Source organism: Solanum lycopersicum, chromosome 4, assembly GCF_036512215.1.
Source record: "Solanum lycopersicum chromosome 4, SLM_r2.1".
In the NCBI taxonomy this organism is placed as follows: domain Eukaryota; kingdom Viridiplantae; phylum Streptophyta; class Magnoliopsida; order Solanales; family Solanaceae; genus Solanum; species Solanum lycopersicum.
Genome location: NC_090803.1, coordinates 2819146 through 2841806, shown reverse-complemented (window position 1 = coordinate 2841806; position 22661 = coordinate 2819146). Strand labels below are relative to the sequence as shown.

Here is a 22661-nt window from a genome sequence, read left to right as displayed (position 1 = left end):
ATTTTTTTTCATGTTTTTTGATAAATAATATTATATTATATACTAACTTTAAATATGTGCCATTTAAAGATGCACCAGAAAATAATTTTCAATTGCACATAAAAGTGTTGAACTCTTAAAATTTTTATAGACCTTAAAAAAAAAAAAAAGAAGTTGCTATTTCAAATCACGTTTCATATTTCAAAGATTTATCAACAAATATATATATATATATGTGTGAGAGAGAGAGATATATATTTATTTGAGCATTTCAAAATTGCAATCATAAAGATAGTTAATAAAAACTTATAAAAATTGTTTCTTTAAATCATAAATAGTTAATAAAAACTTATAAAAATAGTTTCTTTAAATCATAAACTCTTATTATTTTTATGTATTATAATTAATTTTCAATTATATTTTGTATTTGTGATCTAGTAATTAGCAAAGTAGTTGAAAACTCTAGTGTCTCAAGTTCAATACAAAAAAAATAAAACGAACAAAATTACTTGATATCTATTGGCTGTTGTGATGGAAACGAGAGGTGACATATATCCCATGAAATTAGTCGAGCTTGAGATATTGCGATGAAAACTAAAGTATTTGACCCCTGTGATGTGAATTGAAAGATTATCTTGTAAAATTAATCAAAATATACGAAAACACATCTCACGATCATAAAATTATTAATTTAACCCTACTGTTACCTATCTAAGTATCATTATAATTAGTCCCCCCCACCCCCACCCCACCTAAAAAAAGCCCTATGCACTAATGGAGTTATTATACCTAAGTAAAAGAGAAGAAGGCAAAAGTAGCCATCTTCACGTCTCCTTAATTAATTATACAAAAACCTTTTGGACTTACAGAAGAGAAAGAAGAAGAAAACAATCTACAATTGCACACGAAACTTAACCGTAATTCCCCCTTTCATTCTCCACGCAACCCCCAATTCTTCCACCTTATCACGGCGGTGACCGGTGACCGGTGACCGGAGGCAGTTCTTCATCAGAAGTATCTCGTCGTTTATTGCCTCATCCTTTTTGGGGTTGATTTCATCGTTTATGTGGGGCTGACGGAAAGTTATAGTTTTTATATTCAATTCAATCGTAAGGAGAAAAAACCTAGAAAAAATTGAGGTTTTTAGTGTAAGCCCATATTTTATTTAGCTTTGGTGGGGAGGTTTATGTGGTTATTGTGCGTTTTTGGATATTGGTGGAGGTAGGGAAAGGTGGTCCGGACACTAAAATTATCAAAGGGAACACAAAAAGATCACCTTTTTTCCAACTGGGTTTATTTTGAATTGTTGAAAATCTGAGCAAGCTGGTCTGAGCATCACCATCGAAAGAAAATTCAGTTTCCTCAACTGGGTTTCTTGGAATTGCTTAGAATTGTTTCAACAAATTGTTTATTTTATTGGTATATTGAGAATATCAGCTGGGCATTGGTGGAAACAGTGAATTATTAAGTTCAGGTAAATTGTATTGTTCTCTTGTAATATCTATCTTGTGTTGTGAATTGTTTCGGTTCGGATTCAGGACAATGCATGCTTAGTGTGGATGTAATTTTCAATTCTAGGGTAAATTGTCTTACTTTGAATATGTATATGTGACCTCTTAATAATGGGTCAGGGGTATTTTGTAGAGTGTCATGAAGAATATGAAGATAATCCGGAATGGTAATTAGAAAGTTATATCTTTTGGAATATTTTGTTAACCAGTAAGATATCAATAAACGACCATCTTCATTCCAATTTAGTTGGAATTGGTTGTATGAATCATTCAATTTTCTTTAGAGACTGATTGACTGCTGTAACGATTAGCTGCATTGTCTGTTTTTGGGAAAACCTTGCTCACATACATGATCATGTTAAGTACACAATAGAAGTAACCAAAGAGAAAGCAGGACAATTGATGCTCCATATCACACTCCATTTAAAACCGGCATCAACCAGTGCATATCAGTGTGTAAATGTTGATAAATTTGTACTTCCCCCTCACAGATTTCTTTTCCCCCTAAAGTTTGCAATGATCAATCTTTCCTGGTAGAGTTTTATTTCCATGAACATTTAAGAGAGAACTTTTAGTGTTGCCTTCGTCTTCCTTAACCTCGTCATCCTCGTTTTTTCTACAGATCACCTTCCGTGCTACTAAGATCTTCCAACTTGCCCTTTCAACTACTCCCCTTGTAGCTTCTCCTCCTCTAACAATGTCCCTGCTAGCTCGTTTTTCACTTGAATCAGATAAGCTTATTTTTCTGATAGGTGGTTCCAATTCATGGAAGTCGTCATGTATCTTTGTGATATTTGTTTCTACTCTTTTGATACTTCCTAACTCAACTCCTCAACTCCTCCTTTAGTGTCTTCAATTTGTTTGGCCGTTTTTTTTTATTGCTTTTTTTATAATTGGATAATTGTCCCACTATGGTTTCTTCATCCTTAAGGTCCTCATGTTGTGGTTATTTACTCAAATTAAAACGTGTTGGACTGCTATCATATTTCTCTGCAATTGAGCATTATCGGTTCATGATCAGATACCTGCCCCACCATGGTTTTGGCTAATACATCAGCTCACTTCCAATTCAGCATATGAGGCCCCTTTATTACCATCTATTTGGTCATTTGGATTCCATACCCTGCATGAATTTTTTTGTTTCATGGACAAAATACTTCAATTAGTTTCCCTACCTTGCATTACCCCCTCCCCCCTCCCCCCGTTCCCAATGATTGTGCAAGCATTCATGCTTCTTTTACTCCCACCTCCTCATGTTCCTAGTTCCCAGTATTTGGGTCTGTCTGCACTCTGCAGTTTTAGTTCTTTCTCGTTGATTCACTCCTCTAAAGATTCAATGCCCCCTCCTCAAACCCCAAACGCCAATCAACACGCCAACCCCCATTGATGTTTTCCCTTGAAAGTATCAGGAGGAAGGTAACCTTAATGACTTATTCCTCTTTTATTGAGAGGAGACATGCAACTCAATATGTAAAAACCCGAGATCCATGAACCAGCTCCAATCTGCTGAAAACTTTTGAAAATGTGTCAAAATTACTAAAATGTGCTTAGGTACTTGTGCGTGTAAAAGGTCCATCAGCTTAGAACTGGAAGTTTGACTTGCAAGTGTATTTCCTTAACTAAGTTCTTGCAAAATATTGAATCTGCCGTTCTCATGAGTTATGACCTTTGTTTTCATGCTCTGTTGGGTTAATGCTTTGAGTTTCTCTGGTAACTGAGTCATGCAGAACTAGGATAGACATAGTGCTCAAGGCTTAAGTAGAAATTTTGCTTCCCTTTGGTTTTTCAATATTTGGTACTTGGCTGGAGCTCTGTGGGACTCTCACATAATATAATGTTGGTATTTCCAATCAGAGGTGGTAAGTGATATGAAGAAAAAAGAAAACTTTAGATAAAACAATTATTGATGGTTTGTTATGCATCGGAGATCAATTTTACCACTTACAAACAACAATATACCCAGACACGTAGTATAATCCCACAAGGTAGGGGTAGGGGTAGGGGTATACTTATTTATACTTTGAAGACAACCTGAAGAATGACTTGGTGTTTTCTCTTTTTTCTTTTCAGTGCTATATTTTAATTACTTGGTCCATGGGGAGTTGTCAGGGGGTGTTTGCATATCGTCAGCGTACATGAATGATGTTCAGTGGACAAAAAGGCGCTAATGGCCTTAACATATTCAAATGGAGAAGGCACGGCGAATCATCACTGAGAACAGGATTGCTTGATGATGTGCATCCTGAAATCGAACTGTCGGACTATCGCAGAGCACCAAGTCCAGGTAGTGAAAGCCCATCTGGACTTCTTAATGGTGAGAGTGTTAGTGTCGAACCAATTTCTGATCTGGACTTGTTCTTCGAGAGGCTCTACAACTATTATTGCGAGAAAGGATTGTGGTGCATTATTATAAAGTGGATATTTGAGCTTCTGAGCCTAGCTTTCACCATATTCTTCTCTGGATTTTTTCTTTTATATGTTGATTGGAATGGGCTCCGCAACGCCAAATGTGGAATGGATGCTGTGGAATCTGGAATTAAGCCTTGTGATCTGGCCAATGAAGCTCTTCATCTGCACCCATTGAAACCTCTTACGCTCTTTAAAGGCACTGTGTTGGGTTACCTGGGGATATTTTCTGTCTACTGGATATTTTGCTTCTTAAGGTTTTTCGCACAGCTAAGAGAAACCCTGGCAATCCGTCAGTTCTACTGCAGAAGGTGTGCTGAATATCTTTAAAGATTTTCTGAAACTCAACTTTTCTGGAATATCAGTCATTTCTTTTTCTTGCTTAGTTATGATTAGTGGAAACCCAAGATGTTGACTGATTGTTGTCTTTTCTGTGTTGCTTGTTATTAGCTCATCGCCAATATCTCCTTTGTCATTCCTCTACCTAATCACAATGGTGTCACATTTCTGTGCAGTCTACATGTGACAGACAAGGAGATACAGACCATTCCATGGGCATCCATTCTTGAAAGGGTCGTTCAGTTACAAGAATTGCAACAACTTTGTGTAGTTAAGAATCTTTCTATTCATGATGTGGTTATGCGATTAATGCGGAAGGAAAATTATTTGATAGGAATGCTTAACAAAGGGCTCCTTTCTTTTCCTATTTCTCACTGGGTACCTGGTGCTGGTCCAACTATCAGTTGTGGCCCCAATGATGTGCGTAGTCGTCTAATACTGCCAAAGACCCTTGAATGGACCTTAAATTGGTGCATACTGCAGAGCATGTTTGACAGGTAAATGAATACCCTATGTTGAAGTGAAATGTCTATGCGGTGCTTAGTAATTTAAGTAATGGAAGTTCTTATTCCTATATATCTTTGCTAATTTGTTCTCCACTTTACTAATGATCTGGTGTTTTGTTTCTGCAGAAACTTTTGTATACGCAGGGACTTCATTTCTGATCCTAAAACATTAAAGAAAAGGCTTATGATTGTTGGAGTTCTAATGCTTCTCTTATCTCCATTTCTTGTTATATTCATGCTGGTGTATCTCTTCTTGAGGCATGCCGAACAGTTCTACAACCATCCAAGTACGGCATCGTCTCGAAGATGGTCAAATCTTTCCAAGTGGATGTTTAGGGAATTCAACGAGGTATCATTTCTCTGGTATGAACTTGATAGGTTGAAAAACATGGAAGTTGTTATTTATGGATCTCTTTGGTCCCTAATTATTTTGGGAGGGGGAGGGAAAAGTTGTTTAGTGTACCACGTTCTTCTCTCATGCTTTCAGGTACTTGTGTGGGTACTAAATGGTAATGTCACTATGACTCATCAAGCTTGTAGCCTTTCAGCCGTACATTGCCTCTATATTTTCCATAGTCCGTCTATTGCATGATACACGTTTTATAACATATTCATGTAACAGATTTTTCAGCTAAATGAAATGGGTTGAGCTGAATGACTCTGACAGATTCATACAGCCAACCCTTCTAGTTTGGGTTTGAGGCGCAATTTTGACTGGTTTTGTGTGTATATATCGTGAGCTAACATTCTAGTGAGAATGTGAGTTTATGGTTTTTTCAATCTCTTTTTTCTCCACAAATCAGTAGGTACTTCCTATTTTCATTCTCAAGTGTTCGGCTTTTGCTTCTATACTTATGTGCATCTTCTTTATATTCAGGTTGACCATTTGTTTAAGCATCGCATCAACAGCAGTGCCGTACATGCTTCTGATTATCTAAAGCAGTTTCCATCGCCTATTTTATCTATCGTCGCAAAGTTCATTTCTTTTGTTTCCGGTGGATTTGCTGCTGTTCTTATTATCATTGCATTTCTAGAAGAATCTCTGCTGGAAGGCCATGTAAAATACTTAAACTTCCACAACCAGCAAATGCTTATTTGCAAAGCTGTTCTTTTTTCTTTTATAGCAATCTGGTACTGCATCTTATATTTTGCTTCAAATCTTGCAGATATTTGGTCGCAACTTATTCTGGTATGCTGCTGTATTTGGAACTATAACAGCTATAAGCCGGGCTGCAATAACAGATGAGCTTCTTGTCCTTGACCCACAGGGAGCAATGTCACTTGTTGTCCAACATACACACTTTATGCCAAAGAGATGGCGAGGGAAAGAAAATACTGAGGCCATACGAACAGAGTTTGAAACTTTATTCCAGGTGCTTTTTTGCCGTGTGGTTTCTTATAAGCAAATAAATGTGAAAACAGACACTTCGTTGAAGTAACTGAAGTCTTGGTTTATGGATTTCCTATTTTCATTTAGAGCATATTATTAGTTTTTCCAGGAAAGTCATTTATAATTTATATAAAATTAAACTAATAAAATACCACAGTTGATTCGTTAAACAATTAATTGTAGAGCTAAATGTAATATTTTGCTTCAATAGAGTGTAATCATATAGAATGAATTCAGACAAGGCAGACCATCATCAATTCATTCATGAGCTCTTTTGTGTGAATTCAAAGTTACCTATTTCAGAAAAAAACAAGGCAGACCATTGTCATGATTTTTTCTTCATTCCACTTTTTTGGCAGTTTATCCTTCTTATTTCTTTTTATGTTTCTTTGATTGAGGGTGGGTTACTTTTTATTTATTAGATTCGAAGTTTGACTCTGCTGCATAGCCTTCTATATTTTAACTTCCTTCTTAATTTTTTTGTAATTTATCACAAAGTTTTGTTCGTAATGTAGCTCCAGCTGTAGGCTTTTTCAATACCTTTACTGTATTCTTCTCCGGAATTTTATTTTTTTATTTTTTAGAGAAGAATTTCCTAGATATATAGCCAGGTTATGCAAGAGCTTTACTGTTGACGGATATATTGTGTAGTATTTCATTACCTTATGCGCACCCAAAGGGTAGCGGCTGCGGGTTTCCCTTGTCATCAAAAAAGATTGTGTGGTATTTCATTTTACCATGAGATTGTTATGGACTTCTTCTTATGCAAGAGAGAAAGGTTCAAGTATCTTGGGTCCATAATTCAAGGAGACAGGTCGATCAACGATGATGTCGCACATCGTAGTGGAGAGGGATGGGTGGAGTAGAGACTTGCCTCTGGGTACTGTGCGATAAAAATGTGTCATCAAGGCTTACAGTAAGTTCTACATAGTGGTTGTTAGACCAACACTAATTGTATTAGGTAGAGTTCCAACTAGTCAAGAATGCCCACGGTCAGAAGATGAAGGTAGCGGAGATGAGGATGCTCACATGGATGTGTGGGTATATTAGGAGAGATATGCTTAAGAACAAAGATATATGGGACAAGGTGGGAGTGACCTCCGTGGCTGACCAAATGAGGAAAGTGAGGCTGAGATTATTCATACATGTGAAGAGGAAGATTGAGGATGCGTCAGTGAGGAGGCGTGTGAGGTTGGTTGAAGGCTTGTAGCATGAGTTAGGATAGGTAGAGGTAGGCCAAAAGAATTGGGGGACGTGATTAGCCTGGACATGACACAATTTCAATTGACTAAGGACTTGACCTTAGATAGAAAGGTCAAGGATTAAGGTAGAAGGTTAGTAGGTAGTTGAATTCTGTTTTACTTCTAGTAGTATGTTTTAGGTATCACGTAGTTCCTTTTTTCTCCAAAGTGTATTAATGTATGTTCTGCACTTGTTTTTCACATTGCTATTTTGCTGTCTCCTTTCTTACTTACTTTTCCTACGTTGGTTACATTTCTTTTGAGCTGAGGGTTTGTCGGAAACAACCTCTCTACCCCGCAGAGGTTGAGGTGAGGTCTGCACACATCTTACTCTCCCTAGACCCCAATTGTTGTTGCTGTTGCTTTATGCAAGTGTCTCACTGTCAATGGCTAAATGGGGTAGTACTTCATTTTACGGTAAGATTGTTATTGACTTCTTATTAACTCATCCTGCAGTATACTGGAATGATGTTACTTGAGGAGATGACCTCAATTTTTCTTACACCATATCTGCTGCTATTTGTTGTCCCAAAGGTGATCTTTATTTTTAAGGATAATTTCCTCATCTACCTAGCTTGAGTTAATGGTCGCTGACATTTGGATGTTTTTTGTAACAGAAGGTAGATGATATTTTGCGCTTCATTGCGGACTTCACTGTTCACGTTGAGGGTGTTGGTCATGTGTGCAGGTTAGTAATTATATCAGCTTTGCTTGGATCTTCACATGTTGGTAGCTCCTATCGACAGAGCTCCCACATTTCAATCTTCAAGCACTGATTTATGTCTCTCTGGGCAGCTTCAGCGTGTTTGATTTTCAGAATCATGGCAATCGCAAATATGGATCACCATTTAATTCTTCCCGCTTGCAAAGAAGTTCTCAAGGGAAAATGGAGAAATCATTCCTAAGGTTGGTCTTATAATTACTTGAGGCTGTTTTGAATTATTGTTGATTTAAGAGCTTTCAAATAACAGTACATGTCAAATGGTTTCAGCTTTCAAACTAGCTATCCTTCCTGGCAACCTGATGATCATGGAAAACAGTTCATATCAACACTTAAAACGTTTAGAGAGCAAAAGCTGCAGTTGCATGAAATAGGACCTGCATATCGACCTTCAGAGCTACAGCACTGGAATCCCGACTTTAGAGGCTTAAGCAATCGAAACAATTTGTTCTCCAGGGAAATGCCTCTCAACAACTTGGGAGCTGGATTTGGCTCAATGTGGTTAATAGATGGTGGACAGAGGAATTATCCTTACATTCTTGATTGGTATTATACCTCGCATCCTCACAATACGAGTAGTGATTCAAGAGGCATTGAATCCAGGCCTCTTCATACTGATAACAACGAACACCTTAAAGATCCTTGGATGCCACCTCATTTTGTGCAAAGCAAGGATATAGTTGAAGACAACTGGGGTCACTTATTTGAGGACCGAGCACAAAGTCATCTCGAAGCCACCACATCAGCTCCTGTTTTGAGAGAGAGCATCCTACATCAGGATGATTCAAGTAGCATGGCACAATCTATGAGGAGCCAGTGGTGGACTAGAAGTCGACCACAAGTCACAAATCCTCAGACGAGCTTCCTTGAACCTCCGAATTTCAACAGCAATCCTCATGATTATTATGAGAATTTCTCTGACAGAAGTCGACCACAAGTCACAAATCCTCAGACAAGCTTCCTTGAACCTCCGAATTTCAACAGCAATCCTCATGATTATTATGATAATTTCTCTGACAGAAGTCTAGATGAGCAAGAGCAAGAGCACGAGCACAAGCACGTTGACCTGAGGAATTCTAATAGGCTGGCCAATACCTTCTTCATGGACGATTCGGTTGGAGACTTCAACCTTCCTTTTGATGATATTTACAGAAGGCCCTCAGGAAACCCCACAAGAAAATTAGATCCTTCAGATCTTGTTTGATTTCAATCTCTTAACAACACTAGGAAATGTTATGAATTCTGGGTCTCAAAGTTGTTTTCTTTCAAGAAAATTGTTCATATTTTACATTCTTTATTGTGCATAGTTGATTGTGAGGTTAGATTTCTGGGAAAAGGCTCAGTTTTTTTTCTAGAAATTGATTGGATTTTGAATGTCATCATTGATCCTTTTAAAAATGTAAGCACCACTAGAGCTGCTGCTAACAATGGAAGACATTCTATGTACATAATGCAATTTAGCTAGTATTTCCTTTTATTTGATCCTTTGGCATTTGGTTATTACTACTAGCTTTGGATACGTGTGTTACACGTGTATATCGTGAGAAATAATACAAGTGTATGAATAATATGTTTGAGTTATTTTTCTTTCTTTCGATGTAATCAAATGTATACGATATGAACTTTTATGTCTGTATTTATAGTGTTGTATAGAGACGGGCAAAAGGTAGAGCCATAAGACATGTCATTAAAGTACAACATAAATGATAAAGAGTAGTAGGGAATAATATTTACATATAAAATGATATATAATGTCAAAAATTTATTAATTATTATTAGCAAAATTTCATATATTGATATACCATGATAAGAAAAATATACAATACAAAGTATAATATACGGGATAAACTTGTCTATGTGCAATTTCTTGCAAATCAAACAAGAGATAGATCACATTAAACAATCACCCTAGATCAGACGTAGAAGATCCCTCACTTCCTTTTAAAATATCATATTCGCTACATCAACTGAGCCGACTGAGAAAGTATATGATCATATTCGACTTTTAATTTCGTTTATGAGAAAATTCTGTTATATCAACACAATCGCCTTTACGGATGTAATATATAAATGTTAGGACTCTAAATAATAAAACTTTTTAAATGTAAAAAAAAATATTTTTTTTTTATTTCTTTCAATTTTCAAATGGGCCTTTTGACACAAATATGGCCCAAACTAAAAAATGACTGGTCAACCACCTTTACAAGCCGTGTAAGAAAGTTGAAGTCAAAAAGCCTCAAGTACTGCGTCGGCTCCGACCCATGTGTTACTTATTTGCATTTTTATTTTATTTGAAAAAAATATTTTATTTTTATGTTAAAAAGAGATTATTTTTTATAGATTCTTAAATTAAATATATTAATTTTATTTTTTTATTTTGACTATTTCACATAAAGTTAAATAAAAGAGAACAATTGAATAATATACTCTATTTGATAACTCGAATTAATAATTTTATAATTAAAAATGAAGGAGAGTGTTAACTATTTGAGTATCGTCATCTTACTCTGATTACTAAGAGAATTTTGAAAAATAAAAAGTAGTTTATAATTTTGAACTTTTATATTAATAAAATTTCGTTAAAAGAGTTTGAGTAAATATCGTCACAATCTATTAAATTTGCCCCAATATATTCATTCCGATTCAAAGTGTTTGACTTGATAGTGTTTTTAGGGGAAAAAATGGAAGTAAGTGATGACATAATAATGATAATGGTACATCTTCGATTTTATTTAGTCGTCCACTTTGGAAATGACACACATATTAAGATAATAATAATTAGTACAATAAAATTACAATTTTACCCTTATTAATTATGATTTCAAAAAGGATAAATTAAAATTTAATTTTTTTAAAAAAAATTAAATGAGAATATAATACAAAAAGTTTATTATTTTTTTTAATTTGTCAAAATTAATAACTAAATAAAAATAGCTAAAAATAAATAAATAAATAAGTAAGTAGACACAAGTGGTTCAAGTGCCAAATTAATTGTGTGCCTATGGTCAACAGACCAATTTCCCAAGCAAATAAAACAACAAACACGTTACTAAAAAAGAATTCTTTATATCGCAAGTAATTATTAAATTATTATAAAGTTATTATAAAATATTTATAAAGTTTTAAATATAAGTTAAAAATTAATAAAATTTACGATAAATTTTGAATCAAATATACAACTGTTGATGTTATAAAAGACTTTATTTTTAGTGTGAGTTATATAAACTCTTTAATCTCTTCTTCTTCTCTCAATTTTGCTCGTCTCACTTCTTTCTCTCTCAAATTTTGCTGAGTTCTATACAAATGTATACGTATAATATATAATTATTTTATCAATATATATATAAAATTTATCTCTCTGCCCGTTTGTCTCTTTCCTCCCTCTCCCAATCTCGCTTGCCTCTCTCCTCTCTCTCTCGCTTGTTTTTATATAAATACATATGTATAAATATAATTTTCTAACCAATATACATATGAAATTCATCTCTGTGCCCTCTCTCGCTCGCCTCTCTCCCTCTTCCATTTTCGCTTGCATCTCTCTTTCTCTCAATCTTGCTTGTATTTTACACAAATACATATATATAATATACAATTATCTAATGAATATACATATGAAATTCATCTCTTTGTCCTCTCTCGCTCGCCTCTCTTCTCCCTCTCCCAATCTCGCTTGGGTCTCTCCTCTCTCACCCTGTTTCGCCTGTCATATATACAAATACATATGTATGATATATAATTATTTAACCAATATACATATACAATTCATCTCTCTCCCACTTTTTGCCTCTTCTCTCTTGTCTCTATAACATGTAATTACGAATTGTGATTTTCTCTTTCCAAAATTGCTGCAAAATTTTTGCGGCCTTTAAACTTTCTCTGTGATTCTCTGTAATCATATAAGGATCAAATTCTTGATTCCATGTTTCTACCTTCCTTTTAGCCTTTTTCACTTTCTCTCTCTATCTTTGTTTCTCTCTCTAACACACACACACAGAGATAGTCTTGTCTACATGCATCCATCTGTGCTGAAAAAACTGGGAATTTCATAGCTTGTAATGTTGTTTTCGGTTCTCTTTGAAAAAGATAAAGCTTTGAGCGAATTGGGTTTTGGGTTTGGATTCATGTTTATTGGTAGTTCATTGTATACTTCAAGTTCAACAACTGTTAATTATAGCTCAAAAGGCATCTGGGTTTTTGATATTAATGGTTTTTGAATCAGTTTCTGCTATTACCCCTGATTTCCGTAAAGTATTTTGGGTATACCCATCTCCTTGTCCATGTAAAAGTAATGGCAGTTCGTCGGTGACGAGGAGGAGGAGTAGGGGGAAATTGGGTTTGGATTCGAGTGTTAGGTATAGGATTCGTGCGAAATGGGTAATTCGAGCTTGTGTGAATGGTGGAGACCACCATAGTTTTGACATGCAGATTAGGGATAGTGCTAGAAGAGGAGCTAGAAATATTGTAATTAAGAGATTTGCTGATGAATTGGATGCTTATGGAAGAGTCTCTGAGGAATTAGAAGCTTCTAGATGTTCTAGTAACAATTTTGCTAGTTTTCAAGAAGACCCTATTGTAGATAAGCTAAGGACTCAATTGGGGGTGATGCATCCATTACCTTCTCCTCCAATAAATCGAAATATTTTCGGTCTTTTTGCATTGTTTTTCTTTGTTGGTGTTGTTTTTGATAAGGTTTGGGCATCTAGAAAGAGTAATGCTAAGCCAAACAATGGAGGAAACTCCGGGATATGGTCACAGGTCCCACCAAACCTTTCTTCATTGTTGGAGAAGGATTTGCAAAGGAAAGAGTCAGTGGAGTGGGTAAACATGGTGTTAGGGAAGTTGTGGAAGGTCTATAGACCTGGGATTGAGAATTGGATCATTGGTTTGCTTCAGCCTGTCATTGATAATCTCAAAAAGCCTGATTATGTGCAGAGAGTTGAGATAAAGCAATTCTCACTGGGGGATGAGCCTCTTTCTGTTAGGAGTGTGGAGCGGAAAACTTCTCGTCGAGTCAATGATTTGCAGTGAGTAACACTTCTTGCCATTATCCCACACTACCCCTCTTAAGTGAAAAAAGAAAATTTTTGAAGTTCAAAATAGAAAAGCTCTTGTTTTTTATGTTCTTGGTTGAAATTGTTTGAGTTGGTATATTCTCCTTAGCCCATATTTCTTAATTGAACTGAGGTCCAGAATCAAAAAGGAAATATACAATCACATTTTAGAGAAGAACTCTTTGTGCAAATTTCTTGGTAAAGCAGTCGAGCTCATATTTTCTCCTTAGCTCATTATTTCAGTTGTTGTCTAGAATAGAAGGAAAATATACGTTCAACATTTGATTTGGAGTAAAGTATTTTCTCTTGATATAGAGATAGTGTTTTTGCCTTGTGGGGAACAATTAGACTAGTTCCTTGAGACTGATCAAGACAGTAAAACAGATTAAGCTAGTTCATTGATTTGAGGCACTTAAGCTGAGGGTCTGTTGAAAATAATCTCACTACATCTAGAGGTAGTGGCCTGGTCTCAGTACACTCTATCCTCCCCGGACCTCAGCATGTTGTTGTTGTTGTTATGTGAAAGTTCATTGTTTCATGGAATGTATCAACTGATTTGTGCATTGTTTGATTCTTTCTAGATATCAGATAGGTCTTCGATACACTGGTGGTGCTCGCATGCTGTTAATGCTGTCACTAAAGTTTGGAGTCATCCCCATTTCTGTGCCAGTCGGTGTTCGGAACTTTGACATTGATGGTGAACTTTGGGTCAAATTACGTTTAATACAAACAGAGCCTTGGATTGGAGCTGTTTCTTGGGCTTTTGTCTCCCTTCCCAAGATAAAACTTGACTTGTCACCGTTCCGTTTGTTCAACCTAATGGGTATGTGAATTTCGACTTGGGACTTTTACCTACGAGATGAATCATGTGTCAGAATCTTGCATGCTATAAGTTTTATATAGGCAAAATACCAAATACATGAGAAGTAAATTATAGTCATATTAGTATGTTACTTGAAGCCCAATATTTCTTAATGAGTCTCTTAGTCCCCTCAAATATTCATATGCTAGTAGAAAATACAGAGAATTTCTTGTGCTTTTTTGTTGTGATTTTTCTGAATTTTATTTGAAAGATAATGGACTAAGATGAGCGTAAAAGAACAGCGAATTCATATAACTTGCTTGGGATTGAGTCGTAATAGTTGTTGAGTGCCCAGCTGATTCACACACTAAACACTGTTTTAAAGTTGCTTTCTTTTGATAAGAGACTGTTTCGAAGCTGATTTATTCATGATTTATATATCTGTTTACACCCAACTGTTGTGTTCAATTTGTTTCTTCTGGAAGAAAATAGCTTTTGATTCCGTTGAGTGCTCAATTCTTAGAAAAGAGTAGGAGCCCATTTGGATTGGCTTATAAAAAGTAACTTTCAAGTCAAAAATAAAAAGTCAAACTTAAATAACTTTTAAGTCGATATTACTAATCCAATGCAGAAAGTAAAAGAAAACTGCATTAATACTATGTATCTTTGGTGTAAAGAAGAGGGTATAGATGAGGTAGAACAGCCAGTAGACTTCTCAGATTATCTGTAATTATGATTACTTGCACTGTAATTTTTTTGATGGTTGTCAGCATACTGAGGAATACAACTTTACCTTTCTAAAAAAAAATAAAAATTTTAAGTCGAAAATAAAAAGTAGGGGGAAGCCTACTTTTGGTTTTTAACTTATTTTAAGTCATTTCTAACTTATTTTCATTTATTTTTAACCTTGCCAAAAACTTCCGAACTTATTTTAAGTTATTTTTATATTTGTACATTTCCTTAAGTCAGAAACTGATTTAAAAGTAGATTTGCCCAACTTTTAAGCCAATGCAAACACCCTGTTAATCATGGGTCGTCAAATTTTGATCACTGGAACATATTCTGTAAGACAGTGGAATGACTCCATAGAGTTTATTCTTTTCAAGAATGAACTTCATGGAGTTTATTCTTATCGGGTACTTCAATGTAATTTTAGGAACCTAATTCAAGTCGTTAGCAACTATTTGGCGTACTGTGAAGACTACGAAACATATTTGCTTTCTTCTTTATCTTGTTTTCTTTGCTGCTCTGTGTAATCCTCTTTGTGGTATCAGCTTCCAAGACTAGCATTCTTCTGCCATTAAACCTAATTTTAGGATTAGTTAATACCCCGCTTTTTCTAGTTGAGTTGCTGTGTAGTGAGATCTTTCCAGTGCATAGTTATCAATTATTTATTACTACTGATGCTGAGTTGTCATCATTTCAATGACTGCTGTTTGTTTTCTATTTACACTTTTTAAAATGGGATAGTGATACCTAAAGTTAAACGAATAAACTAGATGAGTAATATTATTGATGTGCCCATTATGAGGATCTTGACATGTTTCTTTTCTTTTTCTTGCATGTATTGGGGAAACACCAGCAATTCCTGTTCTATCAATGTAAGTACTATTTTATCCATTATCTGCTGTTCTTATTACCTATGTGCTTTCCACTTCTGTTTGTTATCCCCCATCGTTGGTATATCCAATTTCTTGTGCTGTTTAATTAGCATCTCATTGAAGAGTCCCTTTTCTTGTTTTTTCCTTTGGGTGATGGGTGGGTTGGGGGGTGAAGTGTGACTGATCACTGAATAATGCTTTACCAGGCCACTTACACTCCTAGCTTATGCAGTCAAATATCCTTTTTCTGTTTTAAAGCCCCTTTTGCTTTTCAGTAGATATGGTCATGGTATTGTCATCAATCATGAATGATTTTTCTTGAGAATCTTCCTTATTCACCTTATTCTGGATTTCTGAAGTTGCTTCTAGTTAGGCACCTCGTGTTATGTATTCCGAGGATGTTCACTCTCTCTCTATCTCTGCCCATTTTCTTCCCTAATTTTGGGAAATCTCTTGTCTTGTGTCAAGTCTCTTATTTTCAGCTCAAGTTAGTTTCATTTACATGCTCTACAATAATGGCTGCATTTGGTGTTTTAGCACATATCATCTTTAAAGTTAATTCCAGGCCTAGATCTTTCTAGCATCATATTAATTCTGAATTTCTTGCCTGATGCGTTTTCGATTTGCAGTACTCTATGGAACTATTTCATTTTTCCACTGCAGTGGTGGGTTTGAGTTCTTATATCTTCTACGGATATTTCAGGTTTTTGAAGAAGCTTCTTACTGAGGATTTACCTCGTCTCTTTGTCCGTCCAAAAAAAATTGTGTTGGATTTTCAGAAAGGGAAAACAGTCGGGCCTATTCCAAGTGATCGTAAGTCTGGTCAGAGCGAACAACCTAAGGCTGGGGAAATGCAAGAAGGAAATAAGGACTATGCTGGAGAACTATCAGTGACTCTTGTTGATGCAAGGAATCTCTCTTATATCATCTATGGTATGAATATGTTCATCTTTCATCAGTGGCATCAATCTTTTTCTTAGGTCTGATATTTTGCTTTTTAGTAACACTAGAAACTTGGCATCAATCTTTTTCTTAGGTCCGATATTTGCCTTTTAGTAACACTAGAGACTTGTCATGCACTATGAACTATTAAATGAGTTCGTCTCTTCATATTATTTAAAAGTTAAAACTATTCTGTAGCATATTCTAGTTTGTGAAAGAAAAAGGTCAGAGGTATTTATTTACTTGAAAATCAGTTGAAGCTTCAAAAGAATGTGTTTTCCATTGCATGAGCAACTACTTTTAAGTGAATATAAAATCCACATATATTGGTCCAGTAATCACTGTGAACCAGTTAAAATATAATAATTACTGGATGAAATCACTGGGGCAGCCCGGTGCACAAAGCGTCCTCCATTAATATATTCAGTGAAGGGACGCACCCTAAGATTACCGAATCAAAATCACAGATATAGGAAAACCGTACCAAATGAAATCACATTATAAAGGAGGAAATGCGAAGACTTTCGACTATGCTTTCTAACAAATACAACGACGACAACAACCTACCCAGTGTAAAACCAGAAGTGGGGTCTGGGGAGAGTAATATGTACACACACCTCCCCCTGCGTTTGTAGGGTAGAGAGGTTGTTTCAGATGGACACTCGGCTCAAAAGCGAAGTTATTCGGAGAAGGGGTGCCAGAAAAAATTACAGCAAAATATCAAGGTACAAAGTAAAATGAAGCAACAGAATAAAGAAAACACATTGAAGAATAAGAGATTACACGAATTACTAAATACACATTAAAGATGTTTAGATCAGGTTATCACATCAAACTGTAATTGGGAAAAGAAAACTTTTTGGCACAAGGATCTTGTTTTTTCTTTTTAGTTTGTGTGTGTCGTAAATGTCATAGTTAATAAAAGCTAAAAGGGAAGAAATAAGTTGCCTATGAAAAAAAATGTAAAGCAAAAACGAGGATGGGTCCAAAAGTTTCTGCTGCTACACCTCCAGTTCATGTATACATTATACGGTATGTTTAGTTCGCATGATTCTCCTGTTAAGCTGCAAGTTCAATTTTTAGATGGAAGTTTTTCGCCTTCATTACTCAGTTTTATGAATGATAGATACTAGTGCTTTTCTGTACATGTAATGTCCTCTTATGTTTCCCATGTCTGTCTTTTTTAAATTTCCCTGTCCTCTATTGTTCAGGAAAAACTGATCCATATGTTAATCTAAGACTTGGAGATCAAGTAATACGCAGCAAAAGAAACAGTCAAACTACTGTTATTGGACCTCCTGGAGAGCCTATATGGAATCAGGTGATTTAAATATAAATCTGTTGGCCTGATATGCCGGTATGATTTATTTGTGACGGCTTGCTATATCTCTTACTGTAACTTATACATCGTTCGTAATGTTTCTTTGCCCTTTGGCAGGATTTTCACATGTTTGTCACAAACCCCAGGGGACAGAAGCTATATATAGAAGCAAAGGATTCCCTTGGTTTTACAGATTTGACTATTGGCTCAGGGGAGGTAAATCCTCCTGTACATGCAAATATTATCTATTGTCATTGTTTTTTAGAGGCGATCTGTCTTATTTGTTGGTTTTATAATGTGTCTTTACACAAAAAGGGAAATGCAAATGAACAAAGGCCTTGTTCAGTGCACAAAATACTCCCAACTAGTGCAAATGTGGTAGAGACTGGTATACTGTAACCAGTGGCATAAGTATCATTTTTCGTTAGCGATGTCACCTTTTAATATTAGAAACAATAAATAAACATTGTAACACCATATTAAAAAAAAAAGGAAAAAAATATAAATAAAACCCAATTCACGTATAGTACTACACCTTTTTCTAAGAATAAAATAAAATAAATATTACGTATTCCTTTTTCTCAATGAGTTTTCTTTTTTTGAGATGTATTAAGAAAAAACCTCATTAAAAATAATAGTACTAAATATTTTTCTATCTAAAGCACCAAATGATCACTAAACAATGTTATTCATTGATTTCATAAATCAATGAAAAAAAACAGAAAAAATGAGGCTAAGTGTGAACGCCCAACCTAAGTTGTGGAATTCCAGCACTAAACCAATTGAACTAAGCTCAACTTTTGTTTAAGAAGTGTCACCTTAGTTATATATCCTTTCTATCTGCTTTTTCCTTTTCACTTTTCACTATATTTTTTATTTTTTTACGACAAAAGCAGTGTAAGTGACACATCTTGGGCCTTCCTCTAATCTGCCCCTGACTGTATGGTATCCGATCACCTGCATTTCTGCAGTGAGGCTGTTTCCATGCCTTGAACCAGCGACCTACAGGTCACAAAGAGCAACTCTACCGTCGAGGCATGGCTCAGCCTCTAATGATGCAAATGAATTTAGTATTGTATTTTGGAAACATGAAATAGGATGCTTTTGTCGTTTTAATTTTTTTTTCTATGTGACATTATTTATTAATGATCATCAAGGTGATATTTGCATAGCTTGTATAATGGGATTTGTATAAAAAGGTATCCTGCTAATGACTACTACATCTAGGTTGATCTGGTATCTCTCGAAGATACTGTACCGACAGACAAAATTGTGATCCTCCGAGGTTGGGGACTACTGGGACCAAGGCCTGTAGGAGAGATTTTACTGCGACTGACTTATAAAGCTTACGTCGAAGATGAGGAGGACGAAAGAATTGAAGCAAGATCCAAGTATTTGGATGCTTCAGATGATGAATCATCTGACTTCGATGATCGAGATACTGCTGTGTATGAGCAGCGTGGAGAGAGTGTGTCAAGTGGAACAGATAAAGAATCATTTATGGATTTATTAGCAGCATTAATTGTCAGCGAGGAATTCCAAGGGATCGTGGCATCTGAAACAGGCAATACTAAATCTGTAGATGATTTTCAAACTAGAGAGCCAACCTCAAGACAACGTACTCCTGCTAAATCTGTTCAACAAACTTCTGATATTGTTCCTGAAAACTTAGGAGGTAAAGTACATTGAATTGATCTATAATAGTTCATATCCCAGTTTGTTTTTCCCAGGAAATGCATAGAGTTCCTCCCATTTCTTGCATGTCTAATTAACATATTTTGTTTGCAGAATCACCCCTGTTTTGGCTAGCGATTGTTACAAGTATCTCAGTTCTAATTGCTCTCAACGTCAGTGGTTCTAGCATTTTCAATCCATGAATAAGGAAACAAAATAAGATTGATAGCTCCTGGTAAATAGTACAATATAGAGTTCCTGCTGGAGTTTTTCTGTCAAACTACATATAGTTGTCACCACTCTGAGATTGACCGAATGGAAACCTTATTACAGTCCTTACCTTCTGCTGGTCTTCCATTCGAGGTGCGTTGTTCCTCTGGTTCTATACCTTAGCTCACTTTTCCACATGCATTTGTCATTGAAACTCATTTTTCTACTTCTTGCTGTCTACCTTCGTCAGTCTTTTGGCTAAGATCAACTTAAGTTTAAACCTTAAGTGCATGGCTGTAATTCTTCAAATATGCAGACATTCTTTGTTCTTTTTTGGATTTTCCTCTCTTCATAAGCATTGTTTTTATGACCCAATATCAAGGAGAAGAAAATAAATGTTTAAACTTAAGGAAGGAAACGTTAACACATGAGTGACCCTTTATCCCCAAATTAGATATGAGGGAGAAGGGAGCTAGTCCACATTATATTCTGATCAACTCTACCTAGACTAGAAAATGTAGCCTAATATACCGAGTAAAGAAACCAACGAATCAAATGTCAATTTCATCTTGAAACACAAAAACAAAGTAAAACAGGACCTTTTTGTTTCTTTTTGAGGTTTTCCTGCTGTATTATCTTCTGAGTACGTTTCATATTCTATTGGTAATGGTGATAGCAGAAAACAACAGTAGTATTAATGGCAATTATAAGCCGACTATTTGATCTAATTTCCGAGTGAAAGCTAGCAACATATTTCCAGTTTCCTTGTATAAATTAGCAGATTTCCATTGTTTGTTTAGTGTTTCAATTGCCAACTCCTTGAAGAATATGATATGACCTGACAATTGGTGGATAACAGAGTCTGGTCTGAATGATGATATCAACATATCAGATCCGCGGAGGTTTTCTCTAGGGAAATAAGGATTTTAACATAAAGGAATTAGTGGTTATTTCATTTTAGCATCGCGCACTTCATATTTGTCATCTTAAAGTGGTGATTCTGTAATTCCTTGAGCACTGTACTAAAATTTGCTTTTCTCTTGTTTGTTGGCAGGCTGGGCAACTGCTTCCTCCATTATCTGTAAACTATTGTACACTCTTTAACATTTTAACCAGATCAACAACTCAAACCCTGCCCCCCTCCCCTACCCCCAGAACCCCAATAGCAAATGATAGGAATCCCCAGACACAAAAAAGAGAAGAGAACAACAAAAACTATGTTACAATGATATATATATATTGGGGGCAGATTTTGGCCATCCTTGTTCTCTTGATATTTGTTACATCCCGTGGATTCTAAGTCCTTCTCTCTGTGTGTGTATGTGAGCACGCGTGTATGTTTGATATTCAATCGCGAGGGTGTACTAAGCCGTTGAAACTAGTGAAATAAACCTTTCTTTTTCTTCATTGTTGAAGTGGCAAGTGAGAGGGCACTGGTATTACTAAAAGACTATAGATTATTTCTACATCCCCTTGTTACATTATATACTTGTGAAAGTTCTGGAACCTAAGTTCATATTTTCGTATCATGATATGATACAAGTTATGCTGCATAATTCCTATAGAATTTTATGCTGATCATGGTTAAATTTCAGTAGAGAACCACAAGTAATGTACACTACATAACTTAACACCTGATAACTTATTTTTCATGAAACTTGAAGGCAACAATTATCTTAACTTATGCCTGAATGAAATTAGATCATAAATATGGAATAATACATGCTATAAAACTTTGCTTTGTAATCAAATTTTATAGGAGCTTAGGAGGAAAAGGGAAACAGAGAGAAATAACTACTCATATGGTGAAATGTGAATTTGGTACAATTTATCAAGAACAATATCTCCATCTCTTTGTACACGTATTTTTCCTGAATTTTATTCGTAGAAATACATAGGATTGTACATTTGAGTTTGATACGAAGGAAAATATGTTCTAAAAAATAAGTGAATTTTTTATATATTTACTTGTGTTTGATAAATAAATAAAAAATTATCATTCCAAAAACACTTATATAATCTAGGCAAAACAGAAGGGATTGAGGGTGGTGAAGTGGGGTTTTGGGGTGCATGTGAATGGAAAAAGGAAACACTATAACATTTATTTCATCATAATATTTATTTTAAAGTAATAACTGGCTTTTAGAATATAATATATAATGTACTTCTGACTGAAAACTACTTTCCACATAATTCTATATCTTAGAAACACTACCATAACATGTTACTTCCTCATGTCCATAGTCCTACCTTGACACTATTTTTCTTTTTAGTTGGTAAAAAAAGAATGTCATCTTTTCTGTAGTTTGAAACAATTTTACTACAAAATTAATGTTTTGTTATTAGTGAAATAATTTAATGTCCATACCAATGGTCAAGTAGTGTTTTAGACTACACAGTTTGAAAGTTTTTTCTTTCTATTTTAAACTTCGTGTCAAGTTAAATAACGTCAGATAAATTGAAACGGAAAGAATAACATCTACGCTTCATTTATTTTTAATGTACACTAAGACGTTTGGATCTCAATGATTAAGATATTGCCTCTACAACTGAACACTGATGTTCTCTTTAGATCTTAATAGCAACTGATTACAACTATTTATTTTTCCACATTGCGTAATTTATTTAATTCGTACATACAATAAATCTACAATTCAATTTAAAAAGTAATTGAATATTAGCAAATGTAAATATGATAAAATAAAATTATTAGCATTTGATTAAAACATAATAAAACTACTCTAGTAATTACGAGATCATTTATAGTTGTAGTGATTAACATTGACGATAGTAATAGTCGTGATGATGGAGATAGTTGGTCTCATCGTGATTAACGTAATGGTAAGAGTTGATAGTGATGGTTATGATTGTGCTGATAAAATTGATTAATATTGGTAGTTGACAATATCAATAATGGTGGGCGAAGAATGTGTTGTAGTTGACGATACATTTGAGATAGAGGTAGTG

At 35.2% G+C, this 22661-nt stretch overlaps 2 protein-coding genes across 2 annotated transcripts; both read left to right on the top strand.

The window, feature by feature from the left end:
- Nucleotides 1-624: 624 nt before the first annotated feature.
- LOC101254295 (autophagy-related protein 9) lies at nucleotides 625-9570 on the top strand. The gene is made up of 10 exons (XM_004237133.5): nucleotides 625-1453; nucleotides 3561-4207; nucleotides 4412-4732; nucleotides 4868-5090; nucleotides 5619-5798; nucleotides 5908-6114; nucleotides 7829-7906; nucleotides 7990-8060; nucleotides 8168-8278; nucleotides 8364-9570. Exons 2-10 carry the CDS (start codon nucleotides 3630-3632, stop codon nucleotides 9295-9297), a joined length of 2703 nt encoding a protein of 900 aa, XP_004237181.1. The 5' UTR covers nucleotides 625-1453; nucleotides 3561-3629; the 3' UTR covers nucleotides 9298-9570.
- Nucleotides 9571-11698: 2128 nt separating this feature from the next.
- Nucleotides 11699-20968, top strand: LOC101252075 (tricalbin-3). Its single transcript, XM_004236840.5, has 9 exons — nucleotides 11699-13117; nucleotides 13726-13967; nucleotides 15529-15547; nucleotides 16251-16480; nucleotides 17701-17810; nucleotides 17928-18026; nucleotides 19038-19485; nucleotides 19599-19847; nucleotides 20749-20968. Exons 1-8 carry the CDS (start codon nucleotides 12297-12299, stop codon nucleotides 19685-19687), a joined length of 2058 nt encoding a protein of 685 aa, XP_004236888.1. The 5' UTR covers nucleotides 11699-12296; the 3' UTR covers nucleotides 19688-19847; nucleotides 20749-20968.
- Nucleotides 20969-22661: the final 1693 nt, after the last annotated feature.

Coding starts and splice junctions, on each gene's coding strand:
- LOC101252075 (XM_004236840.5), top strand. CDS start 12,297: ATGGTTTTTGAATCAGTTTCTGCTATTACCCCTGATTTCCGTAAAGTA. Junction 16,481..17,700: donor TCTCTCTTATATCATCTATG/GTATGAATATGT, acceptor TCTATTGTTCAG/GAAAAACTGATCCATATGTT. Junction 17,811..17,927: donor GAGAGCCTATATGGAATCAG/GTGATTTAAATA, acceptor GCCCTTTGGCAG/GATTTTCACATGTTTGTCAC.
- LOC101254295 (XM_004237133.5), top strand. CDS start 3,630: ATGATGTTCAGTGGACAAAAAGGCGCTAATGGCCTTAACATATTCAAA. Junction 6,115..7,828: donor AGTTTGAAACTTTATTCCAG/GTGCTTTTTTGC, acceptor CTCATCCTGCAG/TATACTGGAATGATGTTACT. Junction 8,279..8,363: donor ATGGAGAAATCATTCCTAAG/GTTGGTCTTATA, acceptor AAATGGTTTCAG/CTTTCAAACTAGCTATCCTT.